General features: G+C 57.2%; 6 protein-coding genes across 6 annotated transcripts; 5 read left to right on the forward strand and 1 right to left on the reverse strand.

Annotated features, from left to right (window-relative positions):
- Positions 1 to 2,585: 2,585 nt before the first annotated feature.
- Positions 2,586 to 4,935, forward strand: CH63R_06652 (Vacuolar protein sorting-associated protein 1; the record flags this gene model as incomplete). The annotated part of the gene is made up of 5 exons (XM_018301627.1): positions 2,586 to 2,644; positions 2,711 to 2,845; positions 2,927 to 4,569; positions 4,627 to 4,711; positions 4,767 to 4,935. The coding sequence occupies 5 exons, from the start codon at positions 2,586 to 2,588 to the stop codon at positions 4,933 to 4,935; spliced, it is 2,091 nt and encodes a 696-aa protein (XP_018159477.1).
- A 1,300-nt stretch (positions 4,936 to 6,235) lies between these two features.
- On the forward strand, positions 6,236 to 7,320 carry CH63R_06653 (Short-chain dehydrogenase; the record flags this gene model as incomplete). Its single annotated transcript, XM_018301628.1, has 2 exons — positions 6,236 to 6,742; positions 6,859 to 7,320. 2 exons carry the CDS (start codon positions 6,236 to 6,238, stop codon positions 7,318 to 7,320), a joined length of 969 nt encoding a protein of 322 aa, XP_018159478.1.
- Positions 7,321 to 8,668: 1,348 nt separating this feature from the next.
- Positions 8,669 to 9,874, forward strand: CH63R_06654 (CoA-transferase family III; the record flags this gene model as incomplete). The annotated part of the gene is made up of 1 exon (XM_018301629.1): positions 8,669 to 9,874. The coding sequence occupies one exon, from the start codon at positions 8,669 to 8,671 to the stop codon at positions 9,872 to 9,874; it is 1,206 nt and encodes a 401-aa protein (XP_018159479.1).
- Positions 9,875 to 11,536: 1,662 nt separating this feature from the next.
- CH63R_06655 (uncharacterized protein) lies at positions 11,537 to 12,046 on the reverse strand (the record flags this gene model as incomplete). Its single annotated transcript, XM_018301630.1, has 2 exons — positions 11,537 to 11,827; positions 11,894 to 12,046. 2 exons carry the CDS (start codon positions 12,044 to 12,046, stop codon positions 11,537 to 11,539), a joined length of 444 nt encoding a protein of 147 aa, XP_018159480.1.
- A 661-nt stretch (positions 12,047 to 12,707) lies between these two features.
- On the forward strand, positions 12,708 to 16,346 carry CH63R_06656 (helicase associated domain-containing protein; the record flags this gene model as incomplete). Its single annotated transcript, XM_018301631.1, has 1 exon — positions 12,708 to 16,346. One exon carries the CDS (start codon positions 12,708 to 12,710, stop codon positions 16,344 to 16,346), a length of 3,639 nt encoding a protein of 1,212 aa, XP_018159481.1.
- A 1,148-nt stretch (positions 16,347 to 17,494) lies between these two features.
- Positions 17,495 to 18,968, forward strand: CH63R_06657 (short chain dehydrogenase; the record flags this gene model as incomplete). The annotated part of the gene is made up of 5 exons (XM_018301632.1): positions 17,495 to 17,714; positions 17,885 to 18,118; positions 18,218 to 18,570; positions 18,648 to 18,712; positions 18,794 to 18,968. The coding sequence occupies 5 exons, from the start codon at positions 17,495 to 17,497 to the stop codon at positions 18,966 to 18,968; spliced, it is 1,047 nt and encodes a 348-aa protein (XP_018159482.1).
- Between the last annotated feature and the right edge of the window lie 57 nt (positions 18,969 to 19,025).

The following is a 19,025-nucleotide window of genomic DNA, read 5'->3' on the forward strand; positions in this document are numbered from 1 at the left end:
GATGCGGTGTCGTCGGAAGAGGAGGGGCGGGAAGCCGCGAGGGCTGGCGGAAAGACTGCGTTGGAAGATATCTGGATGGCCGGCGGGGTGGATGAATGTTGTTCGGTGACGATGGGATGGGAGTTGGTATCTGGATTGGAGTTGGGGTCCAGGTCGGCCTTTGTTACCGCGGGAAGAACCCGCGGTTGTTCTCGTCTGTCGATATCTTGGGGAGTGACGGAGACGCCGAGGGACTACTGTAGGAATGTTGTGGCGAGTGCTTGGTCGCCGGGTACGTAAGTAGGCAGGAAGGTCGTTTAGATTGTTTGATTACAGAATGGTTCAGCGGAGGGTCGTTGGTCAGGTCCGGTAGGGGGGACGGTAGTGCGGGCGGACGGACGTATGGATGTTCGGTGCGGTAAGGCAAGGCAGATGAGGTGCGCGGGCGGATCGAAGGTCTGGGAGCCGAGCCAAGGTGCGGTGGGACGTGGAATGGAAGGTGAAGCTTTGAAGTTTGGAGTCCGTAGGTGTCGGTTGGTTTCGGGGCTACGAGACGGTAGAGGTCATACCTTAATTAGATACTGGCTGTATCCATACTGTAGGTACCTCGACGGTTGAGGCACGGCAGGAGGTCACCGACTCAGATACCTCAGTTCGCCTGGTACTTGGGGCTTCCGCTGTAAAGAGTACTGATCTAGGTACCTTGGGTACGGTACCTAGAGGTAGGGAGCCCAGGAAGGGACCTGTGGCATGGCAGATGCACACTGCTGTCACCTGTGACACTCTGACTGGGTAAGCATCGGGGCGAGCAAGTAAGTGGATGACGGGATGCCGCGTGATTGGGCCTTCGATGGGGGGAAACCATTAAAGTGTGGAGATGGATGACCTGGTTACTGGGGTGGTTGGAGGGGGGGGCCGGTTCACTCGCCGGTTCACTGGTCGCGGCCCAAGATAGTGAAGCTCAATAACACAACACTACAGAATACATCGTACAGACTACAGAAGACGAGACCAGACCGTAGGGCACCTACCTACCTACCTTGCCTAAAGTAAGTACAGAGTAGTACGATGTAGGCATGTTGCATATGCAAGAAGGATTCCGTCGAAAGGTTGAGAGATGAGCTCAGGTACCTACTGAGGGGACGGACAGAGGGTCACACGCCCCGTATCTATGGTTGTCTCCGTCGACTACAAAGGCTTATCGGTTGATGCAATACAATGTACACATCGAACACAAACTGTCATCTGTCGATCAGGTCCGCTGAAAAGCACCAGACAAGCTGTTCCGGTAATACAGCATATCGGCATACCTTAGTTAAAAAAAATTGTGGATGAACTGACTTTAAGGTGGCATGATGCTGTCGGCCACTAAAATGCCAGAGCTCTGTTGTATCTTGGTGCCCGTCACTGTTCCGCCCTCACCGTCCTTCTCCGTTCCGGTCCGGACGCTTCAGCAACGGGCCGTTGTCCTGACGGCATGCACTGACGCAGTACTTGACTACATCAGAGATACTAAATTCGTGGATGAACACAGAGTTCACTGCTTAGGTAGTTAGTTGGGTTATATCACAAGAAGAGGACGAATCTGATGCATGGGCCAGCAAGGCAATAACCGTTACATGTGTAAGCTCCGTTCACACCTCCACAGCGCTTGAATGCAAGAGAACGCAACGCGGCAAGTGCTGGCAGTCGTCGAGCCTCATTTATCATCCCCCCAAAATGCGCGATGGAGACGGAACTGTCAAATGAGTAAATCAACAAGGCCCCGATGTCTCGTCATGGTCTTGATAGGGGCGTCACCACGGTACCGCAGCGTACGCGGCTCGAGTGACGTACGCTTAGGCAACCGGATTCTTCGCCCATCAGCATATCACGCGCATTCGCGATGCAGTGCCGCAGGCGCTGCCCCGCCAGTGCGGATGTCTGTCGGCATGGGCAGGTTGAGGTGCTGAAGCTGCCCCACGCGATGGACGAATCGGTCACGTGCGTCAACTGCGCCCAAGTGGGAGGGTCTCCAGCCCAACACCCCGCCATTTTCCGTGCTGTGCTGTGCTGTCCTGTAGCCTGTAGCCTGTGCTATCGTCGGCAGAGTGACAGGGGCCTACGACACCGGTGGGACCGGTCGCATGTGGCTGGTGCGGCAGGGATCCCAGGCACAGCACACTTTCAGGGCAGCAACTGCCAACGTGCGGTGGGTGTGTACAGAGTAGGCTCTCGACAGACCGACCGACAAAGACATCTGGGTGCTTGCGACTTCTTCTCCCACCATTCCCGTCCCGACCAAAAACTTCAAACTTGCAACTGCTCGACAACCTGGCTTTCGCCTCTCTGCCGACATAAACTACATACCCGTCGTCGCCGATAAACCCAGGGGGTCATCGCTGAGCTCCATCCGATCCCCGCCCCAAGCTACCGATCGTCCTCGCTACGAATCCGACCCTCCTCCCTCCCCCCTTTCCCGCCTTCTTCCACGTATCGTATTGCGATTCAGGAGCCATCTGCGACAGGACACTTGACCACAAAGACGCCTGTCCCGAATTGATACTCAACCTCCCCTCATCCGTCCCACGACCGCATCCTCCAAGAGCGCCGGCCGCATCGCAACAATGAGCGCGCCCCAGTCCCTTTCCAGCCAAGGTGGCATCTCGGATCCCGCCTTGATCACGTACGTGATGGGATACCCAAACATCGCTTGACCCATGTCCAAAGCTAACTGTGCGATGCGCCCCAGCCTCGTGAACAAGCTCCAGGACGTCTTCACAACAGTCGGCGTCACCAACCCCATCGACCTCCCTCAAATAGTCGTTGTTGGCAGTCAGTCCAGCGGTAAGAGTTCCGTTTTGGAAAACATTGTAGGAAGAGACTTGTGAGTGTCACCGCCCCGCTCCGCCGTCACATGTTTTCCACCTTCGTGGGAACAATCCCCTAACATCTTTGTTCCCTGCAGCTTGCCTCGAGGCTCTGGTATCTGCACTCGTCGACCCCTCGTGCTCCAGCTCATCAACCGTCCCGCGACTTCACAAAACGGCATCGAGGAGGTGGAAAACAGCACCGACAAGGCGGCCAACGCCGACGAATGGGGCGAATTCCTCCACATCCCCGGCCAGAAGTTCTACGACTTTAACAAGATTCGCGATGAAATCAGCAGAGAAACCGAGGCCAAGGTCGGCCGCAACGCCGGCATCTCCCCCGCTCCCATCAACCTGAGAGTCTACTCCCCGAACGTTCTTACACTGACCCTGGTCGATTTGCCCGGCCTGACCAGAGTTCCCGTCGGAGACCAGCCTCGAGACATCGAGCGCCAGATCCGCGACATGATCCTTAAGTACATCTCCAAGTCCAACGCCATCATCCTCGCCGTCACTGCCGCCAATATCGATCTTGCCAACTCCGACGGCCTCAAGCTTGCGCGCGAGGTCGACCCCGAGGGTCAGCGGACGATCGGCGTTCTTACAAAGGTCGATCTCATGGACGAGGGCACTGATGTTGTCGACATTCTGGCTGGTCGCATTATTCCTCTGCGGCTGGGATACGTCCCTGTCGTCAACCGCGGTCAGCGAGACATTGATAACAAGAAGCCGATCCAGGCCGCTTTGGAAAACGAGAAGAATTTCTTCGACAACCACAAGGCGTACAGAAACAAGAGCTCATACTGCGGAACCCCCTATCTGGCGAGGAAGCTCAACCTCATCCTGATGATGCACATCAAGCAGACGTTGCCCGACATCAAGGCCCGCATCTCGAGCTCGCTGCAAAAGTACTCGGCCGAGCTGGAGAGCTTGGGACCCAGCATGCTGGGCAACAGTGCAAACATTGTGCTCAACATCATCACCGAATTCACAAACGAGTGGCGGACGGTGTTGGATGGCAATAACACGGAGCTCTCGAGCACGGAGTTGTCGGGCGGTGCCAGAATCAGCTTCGTCTTCCACGAGCTGTACTCCAACGGCGTGAAGGCCGTGGACCCTTTCGACGTGGTCAAGGACGTTGATATCCGCACCATACTGTACAACTCGTCCGGCTCCTCCCCGGCTCTCTTCGTCGGCACCACCGCCTTTGAGTTGATCGTGAAGCAGCAAATCAAGCGCCTGGAAGACCCCAGTCTGAAGTGCGTGTCTCTCGTCTATGACGAGCTGGTGCGCATCCTGTCGCAGCTCCTCGGCAAGACCCTGTACCGCAGGTATCCTTCGCTCAAGGAGAAGGTCCACACCGTCGTCATCAACTTCTTCAAGAAGGCCATGGAACCCACCAACAAGCTGGTCAAGGACCTGGTCGCCATGGAGGCATGCTACATCAACACCGGCCACCCCGACTTCCTGAACGGCCACAGAGCTATGGCCATGGTCAACGAGCGCTACAACCCCTCCAAGCCCGTCCAGGTCGACCCCAAGACGGGCAAGCCTCTGCCGGGCGGCACTCCTAGAGCGTCCAGCCCGGTCGTGCCAGAGGACTCTGCGAACGGGGGCTTCTTTGGCAGCTTCTTTGCTGCGAAGAACAAGAAGAAGGCGGCCGCCATGGAAGCTCCCCCGCCAACACTCAAGGCCTCTGGAACGCTCTCGGAGCGGGAGAACATTGAGGTTGAAGTCATCAGTACGTATTATCTGTGTCGCGCCATTGGGTGAGATAATCGCTAACCCGTCTGTCCAGAGCTGCTCATCTCCTCGTACTACAACATTGTGAAGCGTACCATGATCGATATGGTGCCTAAGGCCATCATGCTCACCCTCGTCCAGTGAGTCAAATAGTGAATCCGGTTGACGAACTCGTTGTGCTGACAGTTGCTACAGGTTCACCAAAGATGAGATGCAGAAGGAGCTTCTGGAGAACATGTACCGCACCGACACCCTAGATGACCTGCTCAAGGAGAGCGACTTCACCATCCGCAGAAGGAAGGAGTGCCAGCAAATGGTGGAGTCCCTTGGCAAGGCCAGCGAGATCGTCAGCCAGGTCCAGTAAAGACGCGATACGATATACACGACGGCTCTTCGGAGAAGCACTAGAACGATGCCCGCTGTGATGCCGGCCCGCCCCACGCTTCCGGGGGAACAGAAAAGAAGGAGCGCGGCGTTTAGGTAGTAAAATCTTCCCATGTATCGTCGGCGGGATCCCCGGAGGCGTGTGAGACGGTAGACAGACAGCTCAACAGCGGCAGTTGCGGTGATAGTCTTTTAATGAGAGTGGCATACATTTTGTTTCTTGAGATGGAGACTGGATCAAAGATGGCCAAAGAGATTAGCGATGCGGAGGCAGCAATGAAAACACATATTCCCACTTGGTGTAAAGCTTGCTATTTGGGCCTAGTTTAGGCAATATAGTAATGTGACAAGACGGTCCAGTCAGGTTTGTCATGTCTGACGATGTATCAAGTGTTTGAAGCCGGGTTCGGACGGCTTTCATAGCAACATGCTCATCCATGACCGGACGATTCACATTGACAATAATACATAATGTGGTAGATTATGCATCGATAGTTTCAGGCTCCCAGCGAACCGGCGATCGCCTGCCGCGGTTGCTTTACCCCGTTGAGTTGAGCTGGAATGGGGGAGAGGGGTGTGTGTGTGTGTGAAGCTGCGGACGATTTAGACACACAAACCACCACCTGTTACCCACCATGATGGATGGAGGTCGTCAAAGCGGGATACAGGTTGAGGCCGCATGACAGAGGCTGCTGTAGCCAACGTCTCGAAAGGCAAAACATGTTAAAGCGCAGTCTGCAAAACGCCGCAGGTACGGCCAGCTAGCCACGACCGCAGCACCGTCTCTAGCAGGCACATGTTGAGACGCGCTTGTGGGCAGCGACGTGCATTGCGCAGCATTTCTTTTTGATTTTTAATTTTTTTAATTTGTTAGTTACTGAAGGTTGGTGAAACGTTTGCCGGATAGAGGTAGCGTTCTGGGCTTTTCCACCCCCGCTGCGTGGTGAAATAGGTTTGGGGATGAAAACGGGAGCGGGAAGTTCGGGAGGGGGTGAGGAGGGGGAGGGAGGCGTATGTGTATGTGTGAGTGTGTTGATTGATAAACTCACCAGGCCTCCCTCCTATTTCATCACCACTTGTTTGCGCCCCCCCGCTGTTTTGTTTCATCCTCGCATGTACACTGTAGCAGTCCACAGTAGCTTTCGAATCATAGAAACCACAAATCAGCCACCGCCGAGCGTTCCGCCATCGCATCAAGAAGCCCAAGTTGACACGCGAGACCAGGAACACCACTCCCCTTCCCCGCCAAAGCGTCACCGAGAGAAAAAGGACTCGCAACCATGAAGGGCGTGGACTTTATCCGCTCCCAGTTCAAGAAGCTGCCGTACCCGTCCGAGGACTGCGCGGGCCGGGTCGTGATCGTGACGGGCTCCAACGTTGGGCTAGGCCTCGAGGCGGCGCGGCACTTTCTGCGGCTCAACGCGGCCAAGGTGGTACTCGCCGTCCGCAGCACCGACAAGGGCGAGGCGGCTCGGACGGACATTGAGCTCACGACGGGCCGGCGCGACGTCGTCGAGGTGTGGCCGCTGGACCAGTCCTCATTCGACAGCGTCAAGGAATTCGCCGCTCGCGCGGACCGGCTGCCACGACTGGACTACGTGGTGCTGAACGCGGGCGTCGCGACGAGCAAAAGGGTCGACGCCGAGGGGTGGGAGAGCCAGGTGACGGTGAACGTGCTGAGCACGTTCCTGCTGAGCCTCAAGGTGCTGCCGGTGCTGAGGCGGACGGGGAAGACGCACAACGTGACGCCCAAGATTGTTATTGTCTCGTCGGATGCGAGTCAGATGGTGAGTGTCTCCCCAGCCATCCCTTTCCTTTGCATGTCAAACGCACCCGTATAGGGTGCGCGAGCGACGGTGTGGGAGGACAACCTGGTGTTCAGTGTTCTCACGGCGAATCACAGGCCAAGTTCCGCGAGCGCAACGCCGAGGACATTTACAAGGCGCTCAACACCAACAAGAGCCTGACGGACCGGTACAGCACGACGAAGCTGATGCAGGTGATGCTGGCGCGGCAGATGGCCATCGCGGCGGACGCGTCGGGCAAGGGCCGGGTGCAGGTGACGACGCTGAACCCGGGACTCTGCTCGACGGCGCTGTTCCGCAACATACCGTTCCCGCTGACGCTCGTAGTCAAGGTCGGGCTGAAGCTGCTGGCACGGTCGGCCGAGGTTGGGTCACGGTGCCTGATGGCGGCCGCCTTCGCGGGCGAGGAGGCCCACGGGCGGTACATGAGCGACTGCGCCGTCGTCAAGTTCCCCAAGATTATGCAGGGCGAGGAGGGGGAGCAGCTGCAGGCGCGCCTGTGGGAGGAGACGGTGGAGTTGCTGAACGGGGTCGACCCGGCGGTGTCGATGAATTTGTGAGTCGAACCGCGTAGGTGTGTAATGTCGAAGGGGGAGGCCTCGAGAGAGACGGGCGTGGTTCTGTAAGGGAGCATGGGAAATTGTATGGATAGGCACCTACCTTTTGGGGATTTGATAATGGTGGTTTTGATACATTTCCTGGCCGAGTCAGCACAAATGACAGGATGCAGCTTCGGTTCTAGATGAGAGTCCTGAATCTAGCTGAATATCACAGAGGCGACCTTCATGCGCGATGTTCATTAGCAGGGTCACATCACCTCTTCAGTCTTTGGGTGGATAAGAAACGGCCCCATTTTCGGCACCGAACACCGAAACGCAAAGGAGGTACCTAGGTACTCGCAGTAAGCTAGGATCACGTGAGGAAACATCTATTGGGGATTGAGCTGTGGGTATGTGCCCACTGTTTGATGAGGTTGATTGGCCAAGAATCATCACCTGTCCTGCAGATCGTCAGTATATAGGTCCCAAATTCAGTGAGCCTTCCGCCTTCGGGCATTTGGTCAATTTGAAACGATACAGAGAAGATGTAAGTTCTTTACAATCCAAAGACCATGGGTTCGAATCACAGTACTAACGACTCTCACAGTAGCATGGCCCCTGCACTAAGGATGACACGCTCAATCAAAGAGAAGCTACCAATTTTTTTGCAGTTTTTTCCCATGTTTTCCGTGGTACAAAAGTGGACGGTTGTTCTCGTTTCGATGCGACCGCGGGAACATGATGCAAAATGGTCCTAAAAAGTGCGATGCATGGCGTGTTTGACGATGGCATCTGTACCTAGTGATTCTCCCTATACTCGACATTGGCGGCACCTCGGTCCAACTCCCTTTGCAACCCAAATGGAGCAGCCAGTTCATCGTCACCGTCGGTAACCCCACACTCACGCTCAGTAGATACACTTACCTAGGCAAGGAGTGTGTGTGCTGCAGGCGAACTGATGCTGCTTCCCCACAGCAGCTCTGTCTGCCCCGCGATGCGAGCTGCATGTCGTTTTCAGTGTTCGACTGTCCCCCGCGCAGCATCTCCAATATCCCATCCACAGGCGCACGCTGCCTCGGCTTCGGCTTTTGGGAGCTTCTCCAATTCTGTCTGGGGTTTTCCGGTTGGATAATGTTTTCATGATCGCATCCAACGCCCGAGCACTTTTTGGTCTCAAACACTTCTCAGAATTCCATTTCATTTCATCGTGTAGACATGTTATTTTGAACACAATTCGGTTCTATACGCCTAGATATATCATCCGTTTCTTATCCTACCTCTAATATTTTATATCGTTTTATACAACACTATCGTCTTCATCGGCATCCCCCTCCCCCCCGTACTATCTTTCCATAGTGAATTCACAACGATGGTCGGCTCACCGCCCCTGACAGGCCTCAAGGTCCTCGAGTTCGCCGGTCTCGCCCCGGGTCCCTTTGCCGGAATGCTCCTCGCAGACGCCGGCGCCTCCGTCCTCCGCATCGACCGCGCCGTCACAGGCAGCCGCACGCCCCTGCCGACCGAGGATATGCTGGCCCGCCACAAGGCATCCGTCGCCGTCGACCTCAAGTCCCCCGCCGGCCTCGCCCTCGTAAAGCGCCTCGCCGCCGAGGCCGACGTGCTCATCGACCCGTTCCGCCCTGGCGTGCTCGAGAAGCTGGGCCTCGGCCCGGATGTCCTGACGCGGACGAACCGGGGCCTGGTGTACGCCCGAATGACCGGGTTCCGCAGGGACGGCCGGTATCGGGACATGGCCGGCCACGACATCAACTACTTGGCCGTCTCAGGGGCTCTGAGCCTGCTCGGCCGCGAGGGCGAGAAGCCGCACCCGCCCTGGAACATCCTCGCCGACTTTGCCGGCGGCGGCGCCGTGCTATTCCAGGGAATTCTGATGGCCCTGCTGGCGAGGGCGGGGAACGGCGGCACAGGCCAGGTCGTCGAGGCGAACATGGTCGACGGCTCGTCATACCTCGCGACTTTCCCGCGGTTCGCGCTCAAGAATCCGTTGGGCGACAACGGCAGGGGAAGGAACATGCTGGACGGCGGTTGCCCCTACTACGACACCTACGAGACAAGGGACGGCAAGTACGTCGCCATCGGCGCGTTGGAGCCGCAGTTCTTCGCGGCGCTGGTGGAGGGTCTCGGGCTGGCCGGCAAGGGGTGGGAGGAGAACAGGTTCGACCGGGGCCGGTGGGGCGAGCTGAGGGGGTTGTTCACGGAGATCTTCAAAAGCCGGACAAGGAGCGAGTGGGAGGAGGTGTTTGACGGCACCGACGCGTGCTGCACGCCCGTGCTGGAGTACCATGAGCTCGAGACGGACGCCGGGAGGGAAGGGGACCAGCGGCCGGCCGTCGCGCTGGTCGAGACGCCGTGCTTGGCCGTGGACGGGAGCAAGGCGGGAGACGCGAGGCGGGGCCAGGGGCCCGGGGTTGAGGGGGCAGGGTACGTCGGCGTTCCGCTCACGCCCGGCGAGGGCGGCGAGGAGGCGCTCGAAGCGTGGCTCGGGTGGAAGAAGGGGAGCGAGTTTGAAATCAGAGACGGGGCGTGGGTCCTCAAGGAGAAGGCGAAGCTGTGATAGTCTGAGGCACGCGGCGATGGTTCTGTATAATATTTCGGCGCATTGCGCGGTCGGCTTCCGCAACCGACTGCTCTATCACGTTACCTCCTTTTCCATTTTCTCCCTCTTCTTTTTGGCGCCACCCAAGCGTGATCACTCAACACACTGTAAGCGAGTTGCTATGTATGCACAAGCATGCCCTTCAAACGTGTGAGCCACTGGACCTACGCCAACGGGATCGAAACTCACTCTTCATGGATGGAGTTTCCCCGGTCTCTTGTTAACTCGGGCTTGGTGGCGGGTTTGGCGGAGGTCGAGGGGAAGGAGGATCTTTCCTCGACATGTTCTTCAACAGCACCCGAGCCGCTACTCCGTGTAGATTCAAAGATGCTAGCTAGTACCAATGTTATCTGCAGACAAAGTTAACACTTTCACCTCTCTTTCCACGAGCTTTTGCAGGCCTACCGAAGTCCCGCCTCGGTATGCGATGCGTGTAAGATTGCTTGCCTGTTTATCACACGAAGCGTTTCTGTGAGAGAGGGCGAAAGGGTGAAGGAAGCCGCCATCTTATCCTTCTAGAATTTCGCCATTCCGGATGATTCATGTTAAGAAGAAGCAAAGAAATACATGCCGCTCTTCGCGGGCACCGTCGGCCTCTCTTCGCACACTTGTTCCCGTCCGCCGCTGCGCCCTCCCGCCGCCAGACCGCCACTGCTGCCTCTTCTTTCCTTTTTGTCCGTGATGGGCCAGATACCGGGTTGTATCTGCCCGAATACCCTCCCTTCCCATGCTGGAACCCGTGCGTCACAGCCCCGTCCCGCCACGGGCAGAGGTTCACTCAAGGGCCTCGAAGCAGGCCTATCAGCTTTCCTAATCCGGCCCAGCCTGTCGGATCCTGACGGCTTGCCTTCCCCGGGAGGGGGGCTGTTGACGACATTTCCGGCCTGCTCGCCTATCAGGGCTTGGATGTCACTTCGAACGTGGGGAAAGGGGTTGGGTAGCGGCTCTCGTTGCTGTCATTCCTGCTTCCCCCGGGGCTAACCTCACCGCCACGGTCGGGGCTGTTGGGGAGCGTGAGGAAAAAAAGAAAGCTGGATCTGACGAGTTTGCCAAGTGACGGACAGAAGGTAGAACTAACACGCAACAACTCTCATGTAGTCTATTTTTGGGACTTTCTGCCGCTGGCCGGAGGGGAAAGGAACAGAGCGCAAGGCCGAATTGCGCCGTCGTTCGTCCATAGCAATGCAGCAGAGCGACATTCAGACTAAGCATACCGATTGGCTGCACATGAGAAATGTCTCGCTGGGTTTAGTCATTTGTATTATATGCGCCGTAGTATCTAAGCGTTTGCTGCTGTGAATGGAACGGCTTGCTGTGATACCCTTGACTGACTCCATGCACATTATCAAACCGAGGAGATGGAGGTTGACTGGCGTCCTTTGACTCGGGGGTTCCGGAAGAAGGCCCGGCCTTAGACCGTGGGCCTATTGACTTCGTCGTTTCCACGGTACTACTTACGAACAATTCCCGATACGTTCTGCTTCCACTCGTCAACCCACGGCCGTCCTCAACCTGAAATGGCCCGCTCCTGGGTCTATTTCTACCCCTTCTGAGCACTCTGCCTCGAGTGCATTCCCGCCTGTACGCGTGAGTGCATCGTCAAAATTCTAGACTCAGGCTTTACAGCACTTTCTGAACCAGCTCAACCGTGTCAAAGAAGGCCTCCCGCTCGGTGTCGACCTTGTTGAGCCCCAACCCCAGAACCAGCGTCCTGCGGTCCTCGGGGTCTCTGGTAGAGAGTAGACTGGCGATCTGCGCGGCGTATAGCTGCCCGAGCGTCTCCCTCTCGTCGCCGCCTCCGCCGAGGAGAGTCTTGGGCGTGAGGTGGACGGACGGGAGCAGGCCTCTGCTGCTCGACGGCAAGCTCAGGTCGACCATGCCGCCTGACGACGCTTGCAGAGGTACTTGGATCTGGCGATCGTCAGCATGTATGTCTGGGTGTCAGAGACAACCCCCCCCCCCCCCCCCCGAACGCACCCATTGTGAGAGCTTGCCGTCTTGCGAGATTGTCACCATGAACTTGTCAGAGAAGGACACGGAAGTGACTTCTGTCGGGACACCGTTCACTGTGCCCGCCTCTTGCCTGCTCCTTGCAGGGAACGGCTCTTCTCTGGTTCCTTGGGGCTCCATTGTGTAATTGGAAAAGCGACAACCTTGCCTCGGGGAATCTCGAAGCAAGAAGAGTTCTGTGCCAATGTGCCACGACTTCCTGAAATATGTAAGAGGATGCTGAAGTGAAGTGTGACAGATGGATGTAAGGTGAGATTCTCACTGAGTGAGTTAGTGAGTGATGGGTGAGTGAGTGTGGTGAAGTGCAGCAGCGGGCCTGGATGAGGACAGACCCACAAAATGCCACAGTGACAGGGGTGGTGATCGCCCCGCACTAGGCTGGGTTTGGAAAACATGATGGGCGGTCAGGGCGGCAGAACTCTTCCCATCCAAAAATTTCCAGAAGTTCGCCTGCGCGTCTCGTCGTCTTCTAGAGGACGTGAGAATCGGTTCGCACGTTCCTCCCGGCCCTGATACCCCTAAAATGGCAAATCTTTGAAGACAATAAGAGTTGTGATTTTATATACATATTTCCATTCAACTTTGATCGGTATATCGACCCCGAAGCTCGCAACGCACACTCACTACCGTCTTGTCTTATATCAACCAAGATACTTATTGAGTGAGACGCTGCTGCATCACAACACGACGGCCCCTGGCAGCGAACAACTGCCACAACCACATATTCAATCACCGGGGAAGCGAAAACTCATCAAATCTTGGAATATTGCAGTCATCCAAGATGCCCAAGTTCGTCCCAAGACAGCGTAAGCACAAGGTGCTGGCCCGAGAGAAGGCCAAGGGGAACGGTGTCATCGACTTGGACACCAACACGGATGAGATTCTCCCCGAGGACCAGAAGCGCCTCCAGGAGAAGAGGGAACAGCTCAAGGCTGAACTGCAAGGGGACGGGGTCAAGGCTAGCGGCAAGAAGGCGAAGCGTCTGGAAAAGTACATCACCAACAAGCTCCGCAAAGATGAAAACCGAGAAATCCTTGCCAAGCTTGCCCAGCAAAAGGTCGATACCAGTCTCTTTTCCAGTACCAAGACCCTCGGCCAGGGCAAGGAGACGAAACGGCAGACTCTGATCCGTACGCTCAGAGAGAAGAACGCCGGTTTGGAAGTCGACCCCGATGCGGAGGAGCTTCTTTATGAAGAGAGGAAAGATGCGCCCGAGCCGGACTCTGACGACAGTGAAGCCGAGGCGCCCAAGGCTATCAAGCCAGCACCCAAGCCTCAGGCACCTGGACCGGCACAAGCAGCAGCACCACCACCACCAACATCGACGTCAGTATCAGCTTCGGTATCAGCATCATCAACAGCACCCGCGCCTGTTGCAAAGCCGGAGCCTCAACCCCCCGCCTCCGTCGGTTCCGGCTTGAAACGCCCGCTTGATGTCGACGAGGCAGGGCGGCCAGTGCTCCGGAAACGCCAAAAGAGAGGCGGTGTGGTTTCCAAATTCTCTATCGCCGAACCCGAAAAGGTGAAGGACGCGGAGGATGAATGGGGTGGTATCAGCAATGACGAGGACATGGAGGACCAGGGATCTGGCGACAACGAGGAAGAGTCTGAGGAGGAATCCGAAGAATCAAGTGAAGGGTCCGAGGAAGAGTCAGAAGATGACGATGAAGACGAGGACGAAGACGACGACTCGGGAAACAAGAGGCAGTCTGCGTTCAAGGCCTGGGCCCACGCTCAAAGAAACCAGGCATTGGGCTACGAACCAGTAACACCGACTTCCACAGCGCTCGAGATTCCCAGGCCAGAGAACTTTCAACCGCGGCCTCTCGAGCAAGAGCCCCTCCCGCAGGAGCTGCAGCCGACGACGAATCTTGCGCGCAAAGCGTACGCCGTCCAGGTGACCAGGACGCCGGAGATTCAAGAAGCGCGCCTGAAGCTCCCGGTCGTCGCGGAGGAACAGAGGATTATGGAGGTAATCCACAACAACGACATCGTGGTTGTCTGCGGTGCCACTGGTTCCGGTAAGACGACTCAGGTGCCACAGTTCCTCTATGAGGCGGGCTACGGCTCTCCCGGCTCCGCCACACCAGGAATGATCGGTGTCACGCAGCCTCGTCGAGTTGCCGCCGTGAGCATGTCGAAGCGTGTTGGGCAAGAATTGGGTGATCACTCGGACAGAGTCGGATACCAGATCAGGTTCGAGGGTACCACATCGGCCAAGACGGCCGTCAAGTTCATGACGGACGGTGTGTTGCTGCGAGAGATGGCGCAGGACTTCTCCCTCAAGAAGTACTCGGCAATCATCATTGACGAAGCTCACGAGAGAAGCGTCAACACGGACATCCTGGTCGGCATGTTGAGCCGCATCAACAATATCCGCAAGGGCGACGACAAGATTGACCCCTCAATCAAGCCACTCAAGATCATCATCATGTCCGCAACGCTAAGAGTCGAAGACATGACCAACAACACCACACTGTTTCCCACGCCACCACCCGTGGTCGAGGTTGAGGGACGACAGCACCCCGTCACGATCCATTTCGCCCGGCGCACCGAGACCGACTACGTCGACGAGGCCTTCAACAAGATTATACGCGGTCACAAGAAGCTGCCTCCCGGAGGCTTCCTGGTCTTCCTCACGGGTCAAAACGAGATCCGGCACCTGAGCAAGCGACTGACAGAAGAGTTTGGTGGTTTCACCGGAGTAAGCACGCCCAAGGTCGAGATCTCCGCCACGGATGCACCTATTGAGGTTGAGGATATCGATTTCGGCGAGGTTGACGATGCGGACGTGGCCGATTTTGACGACGGACTGGACGACGACGACAACGATGATCATAAGCACGAAGACGACAAGGAGTTCGAGATTGAAGGAGAGGAGGGTGAGACGGGCCCGCAGAAGATGCAGGTCCTGCCCCTCTACTCGCTGCTACCCACCAGGGAACAGATGAGAGTCTTTGACGACCCCCCCGAAAACCATCGTCAGGTTATTCTGGCGACCAACGTCGCGGAGACCAGTTTGACGATCCCGGGCATCCGGTACGTCTTCGACTGCGGCCGTTCCAAGGAGCGCCAGTACGACCGGCTCAGCGGCGTGCAGACGTACGAGATCGGCTGGATTAGCAAGGCCAGCGCCAGCCAGCGCGCCGGTCGTGCCGGCCGCACGGGACCCGGCCACTGCTACAGACTCTACTCTTCGGCCGTCTACGAGAGAGACCTGCCCGAGTTCACGGACCCCGAGATCCTGCGGATGCCCGTCGACGGGGTGGTCCTCCAGCTCAAGGCGATGAACCTGTCCAACGTGGTCAACTTCCCGTTCCCGACGCCGCCGAACCGTATGGGTCTGCATCAGGCCGAGAGGCTGCTCACGTACCTCTCGGCCATCACACCGGCCGGGCAGATCACCAAGATCGGATCGACCATGTCCATATTCCCGCTCTCGCCCCGTTTCGCGCGCATCCTTCTGGTAGGCCACCAGCACGATTGCCTGCCGTACACCATCATGATGGTGGCGGCGCTCTCGGCGGCCGAGATCTTCGTGCCGGAACACCAGGCGATCCCGTCGCTCGCGGCGCGCGACGAGTCCGAGTTCCGGTCCAACGCCGACGTGATCGCCGAGGATCGGCAGGCCAACATCCGGCGGCTGTTCAACGCGGCGCACAGGAACTTCTGCTACCTGGACGACCGGTCGGACGCCATCAAGCTGCTGCAGGTCGTGGGCGAGTACGCGCACGACCCGACGGAGAAGTGGTGCGAGGACCACTTCGTGCGGTTCAAGGTGATGAAGGAGATCACGCAGCTGCGGCAGCAGATCACGGAGCTCCTGCGGGCCAACATCCCGGCGTTCAAGAACCTCAAGTACCAGGACCGGCTGGACGCGCCCTCGGACAAGCAAGTGGCGTATCTCAAGCAGATGGTGGCGGCCGGGTTCATCGACCACGTGGCGCTGCGGGCGGATAAGTCGGCGGTGCCGCCGGAGCTGGCGCGCAAGCCGCGGCGGGCCATCGACGTGCCGTACGTCCCTCTCGTGCCGCTGGGCGCGGGCCACGACGCGGACAAGTTCGTCTACATCCACCCGACGTCGCCGCTCTCACACCTCAGCCCGCAGGAGTGCCCCGAGTTCGTCGTGTACTCGCACCTGCAGCGGGCGACGCAAGGGGCGGACCCGAACAAGACGCCCAAGACGAGGATGCAGTCGCTTACGGATGTGACGGGCGGGCAGCTCGCGAGCCTGGCCAAGGGGACGCCACTCGTGAGCTACGGCAAGCCGGTCAAAGAGATATCGTCGACGGCGAGCAAGCGCGAGGTCTGGGTGGTGCCGTACCTGAGGGCCGAAGGCGTCGGCGGTCAAGGGTGGCCGTTGCCGATGAAGAAGGTCACGCAGCGCAAGGTCGCTGGAAAGGGGTGGGTTGTAGAATGAAACGCGGGGGGGGCGCTAAATTAGAATAAAAGTCGCTACCTCTCTGTAAAGCATATATCCAGGTTGAAGAATAGATGCAAGGTGTTCTGCTCTCGCTGAGCTGTTCACAATTTCTGCAGGGTACTACTACTGTATGATGATTTCTCCCGTCCCCACCACTATGGAGTAGGAGCCCCAGTAGGTACACGGCGTAAGACGATATTGGCGCATCACACAACTCGTTGCATCGAGTTCCCACGCAAAGATGCCATTCGGCCAATGTCCAGGAGCATCGCACAGATGCCGTCGGAAGGAAGATGTGTAATCTACACTTCACATCCCTATACGTGAGCGAATCGGATACTGCGGCACGCACGGCATTCTGCAACACACACACACACACACACACACACACACACATTTACCATATAACCTTCAGACCGCACAAACACTCATAATTAACATCAGTCCAAACCGTCGCAGTTTAGAACACGTGGCGAACGGAACGCAACGGTCCCATCTGTGGACACGATGCAGTGTTACTTCTTCTTTCATTGTTCTGGAGACTTACTCAGGAGAGACTAAGTGTTCACCTCCCCCCCTCCCTTTTTTTTATAGTCACTAATTACTTTTCTTTTCCGAGACCGTTTTGAGTTGAGAAAAGCGAGAGTATGATCTGAGATTTCGGCCCCGCGTAAAACACACACACACACACACACACGGCACCGAGAGACTTATAGGCGGGCAACCAAAAGACTTCGGACGAGATGATGCAGCTCCGGGGCCACGGGTCCCCGAGCGAGCCCCGCGCGCGCTGCTGGCCTCGTCTTCTAGAAGATGTTTTTCCGCTTGGTTTCTCTTCCGCCTCCCTTCCGTCTCCGCCCTCTGTTCTTATTTGCTGGAGGTACTGACTCCGAAGAGAAAAAGAGGTGGGATAGAATTGGAGGGGGGCGAGACGGGCTCGCAAAGCTCGGGACAAGCTTTCGCTGACATTCCCGCAACCCAAACACTCCTCATTTTTGTTTTACCCTTTCTCTCGTCATCTGCCGAACCGCTTCCTCGGGTTCTTGGAGTGGCTGCTTACTATTGGTGTTGTTGACTGTTCGATTCGATATTTGACCGCTGCACCGCCGTATCACTAGGACCGTCACTCCCGCAGATACATGTAGATGTTCACGAGCCAGCTACCACCCTCATCTCCACCGTCGTTCCTCTTGGACGCAGGCTCTTTACACCATAAAAACATCCCAATGGTCTTGCAGCAGCATAGATCGGCCCAGGAAACCAACGAAGCTCTCATCGACGACTGCCTGAGTGTCTTGCGTGCCATTGAGATGAAGATGACGACGCTCTTCCAAGGCGTCGCCGTCGTCACAGGTGCCGCTTCCGGTGAGTCTCCCCTTGTTTTTGTTTTCTTTGTCATTTCACTCCCGTTGGCCTCCAAAGAGAAAGAAGAAGAAAAAAAGAAAAGAAAAAGGGAAAAGCACTCTTGTGATCGAAACCAGACGTTGAGTTTCACGGGACGCTGTGTGTTTCCACCACGCACTAACATCCCGCAGGGATCGGCCGCCAGGTCGCCATCTCCTTCGCTCGCGAGGGGTGCAGGCGCATCGCCCTGCTCGACAGAGACGAGGACGGCGCCCTCGAGACGGCCCGCATGTGCCGGGAGGCCAACGGCGAGACGCGCACCTTTGTCATGGAGATTGACAACCGCAACGAAGAGGACGTGACGGCCTGCATGGAGAGCGTAGTGGAGGAGTGGGGGCGCATCGACTACGCCGTAAACTGTGCCGGTGAGTTTGCCCGTTTGTCAGAATCATGTCGTTGCGGGGGGTGAGAGCTCGTTATCGAAGCGAGAAACTCACTCACACGGCTACTAACTTGGCGAAAAGGAATGTTCGGCCCGCTGGCGCCGTCGCATCTCTTGACGCCGGCCGAGTTTGACGACATCACGGCCACCAACTACCGCGGTACCTGGCTCTGCTCCCGGGCCGAGCTGACGTACATGATCAAGCAGGAGCCCATGAAGACGCACGACGGCAGGCCGGGCAACAGAGGCGTCATCGTCAACGTCGCGAGCAACCTGAGTCTGGTCAGCCGGTCCGAGACGCGTGAGTTCCCACTGTCCCCTCCCATTTTTCGAAGAAAAGAAGCCATCGTCGAAACTAAGACTTCTCCTCTTACAGCGGCTTACAGCGCCTCAAAAGCGGCCATACTGAGCATGACGAGGAGTGACGCCGTCGACGTAAGTCGAACCCCCCCCCCCCCCCCCCCCCCTTCCCACTCTGCCTTGTTGTTTTGTGAAACGCCGAAATGTGAAAGAGGCTCACCGATCAGTATGCGAAATACAACATCCGCGTCAACTGCGTCTGCCCAGGAATCATCGAGTAAGTCTCGGGAACCACCTACCTACTCATCTATTCACCCTTCTTCCCCAATCGATAACAAGATGACTCACGGCCTCTTAGCACGCCGATGACAAGCGAGGTATCGCCAAACGACCCGATCATTTCCGTGGCGCCGATGAAGCGCAAGGGTACGCCGCAGGAGGTCGCCGACGCCGTGCTGTTTCTCTGCAGCTCCAAGGCGACTTTTATCCAGGGTGCCTCACTGTCCGTCGATGGGGGCTACGTGATCACCTAGGTTGACCAGGCCCATGTGGGCAGAGAGACAGAGAGGCAAAAACACACACACAGAGAG

This window comes from Colletotrichum higginsianum, chromosome 4 (genome assembly GCF_001672515.1).
Source record: "Colletotrichum higginsianum IMI 349063 chromosome 4, whole genome shotgun sequence".
Taxonomy (NCBI): Eukaryota; Fungi; Ascomycota; class Sordariomycetes; order Glomerellales; family Glomerellaceae; genus Colletotrichum; species Colletotrichum higginsianum.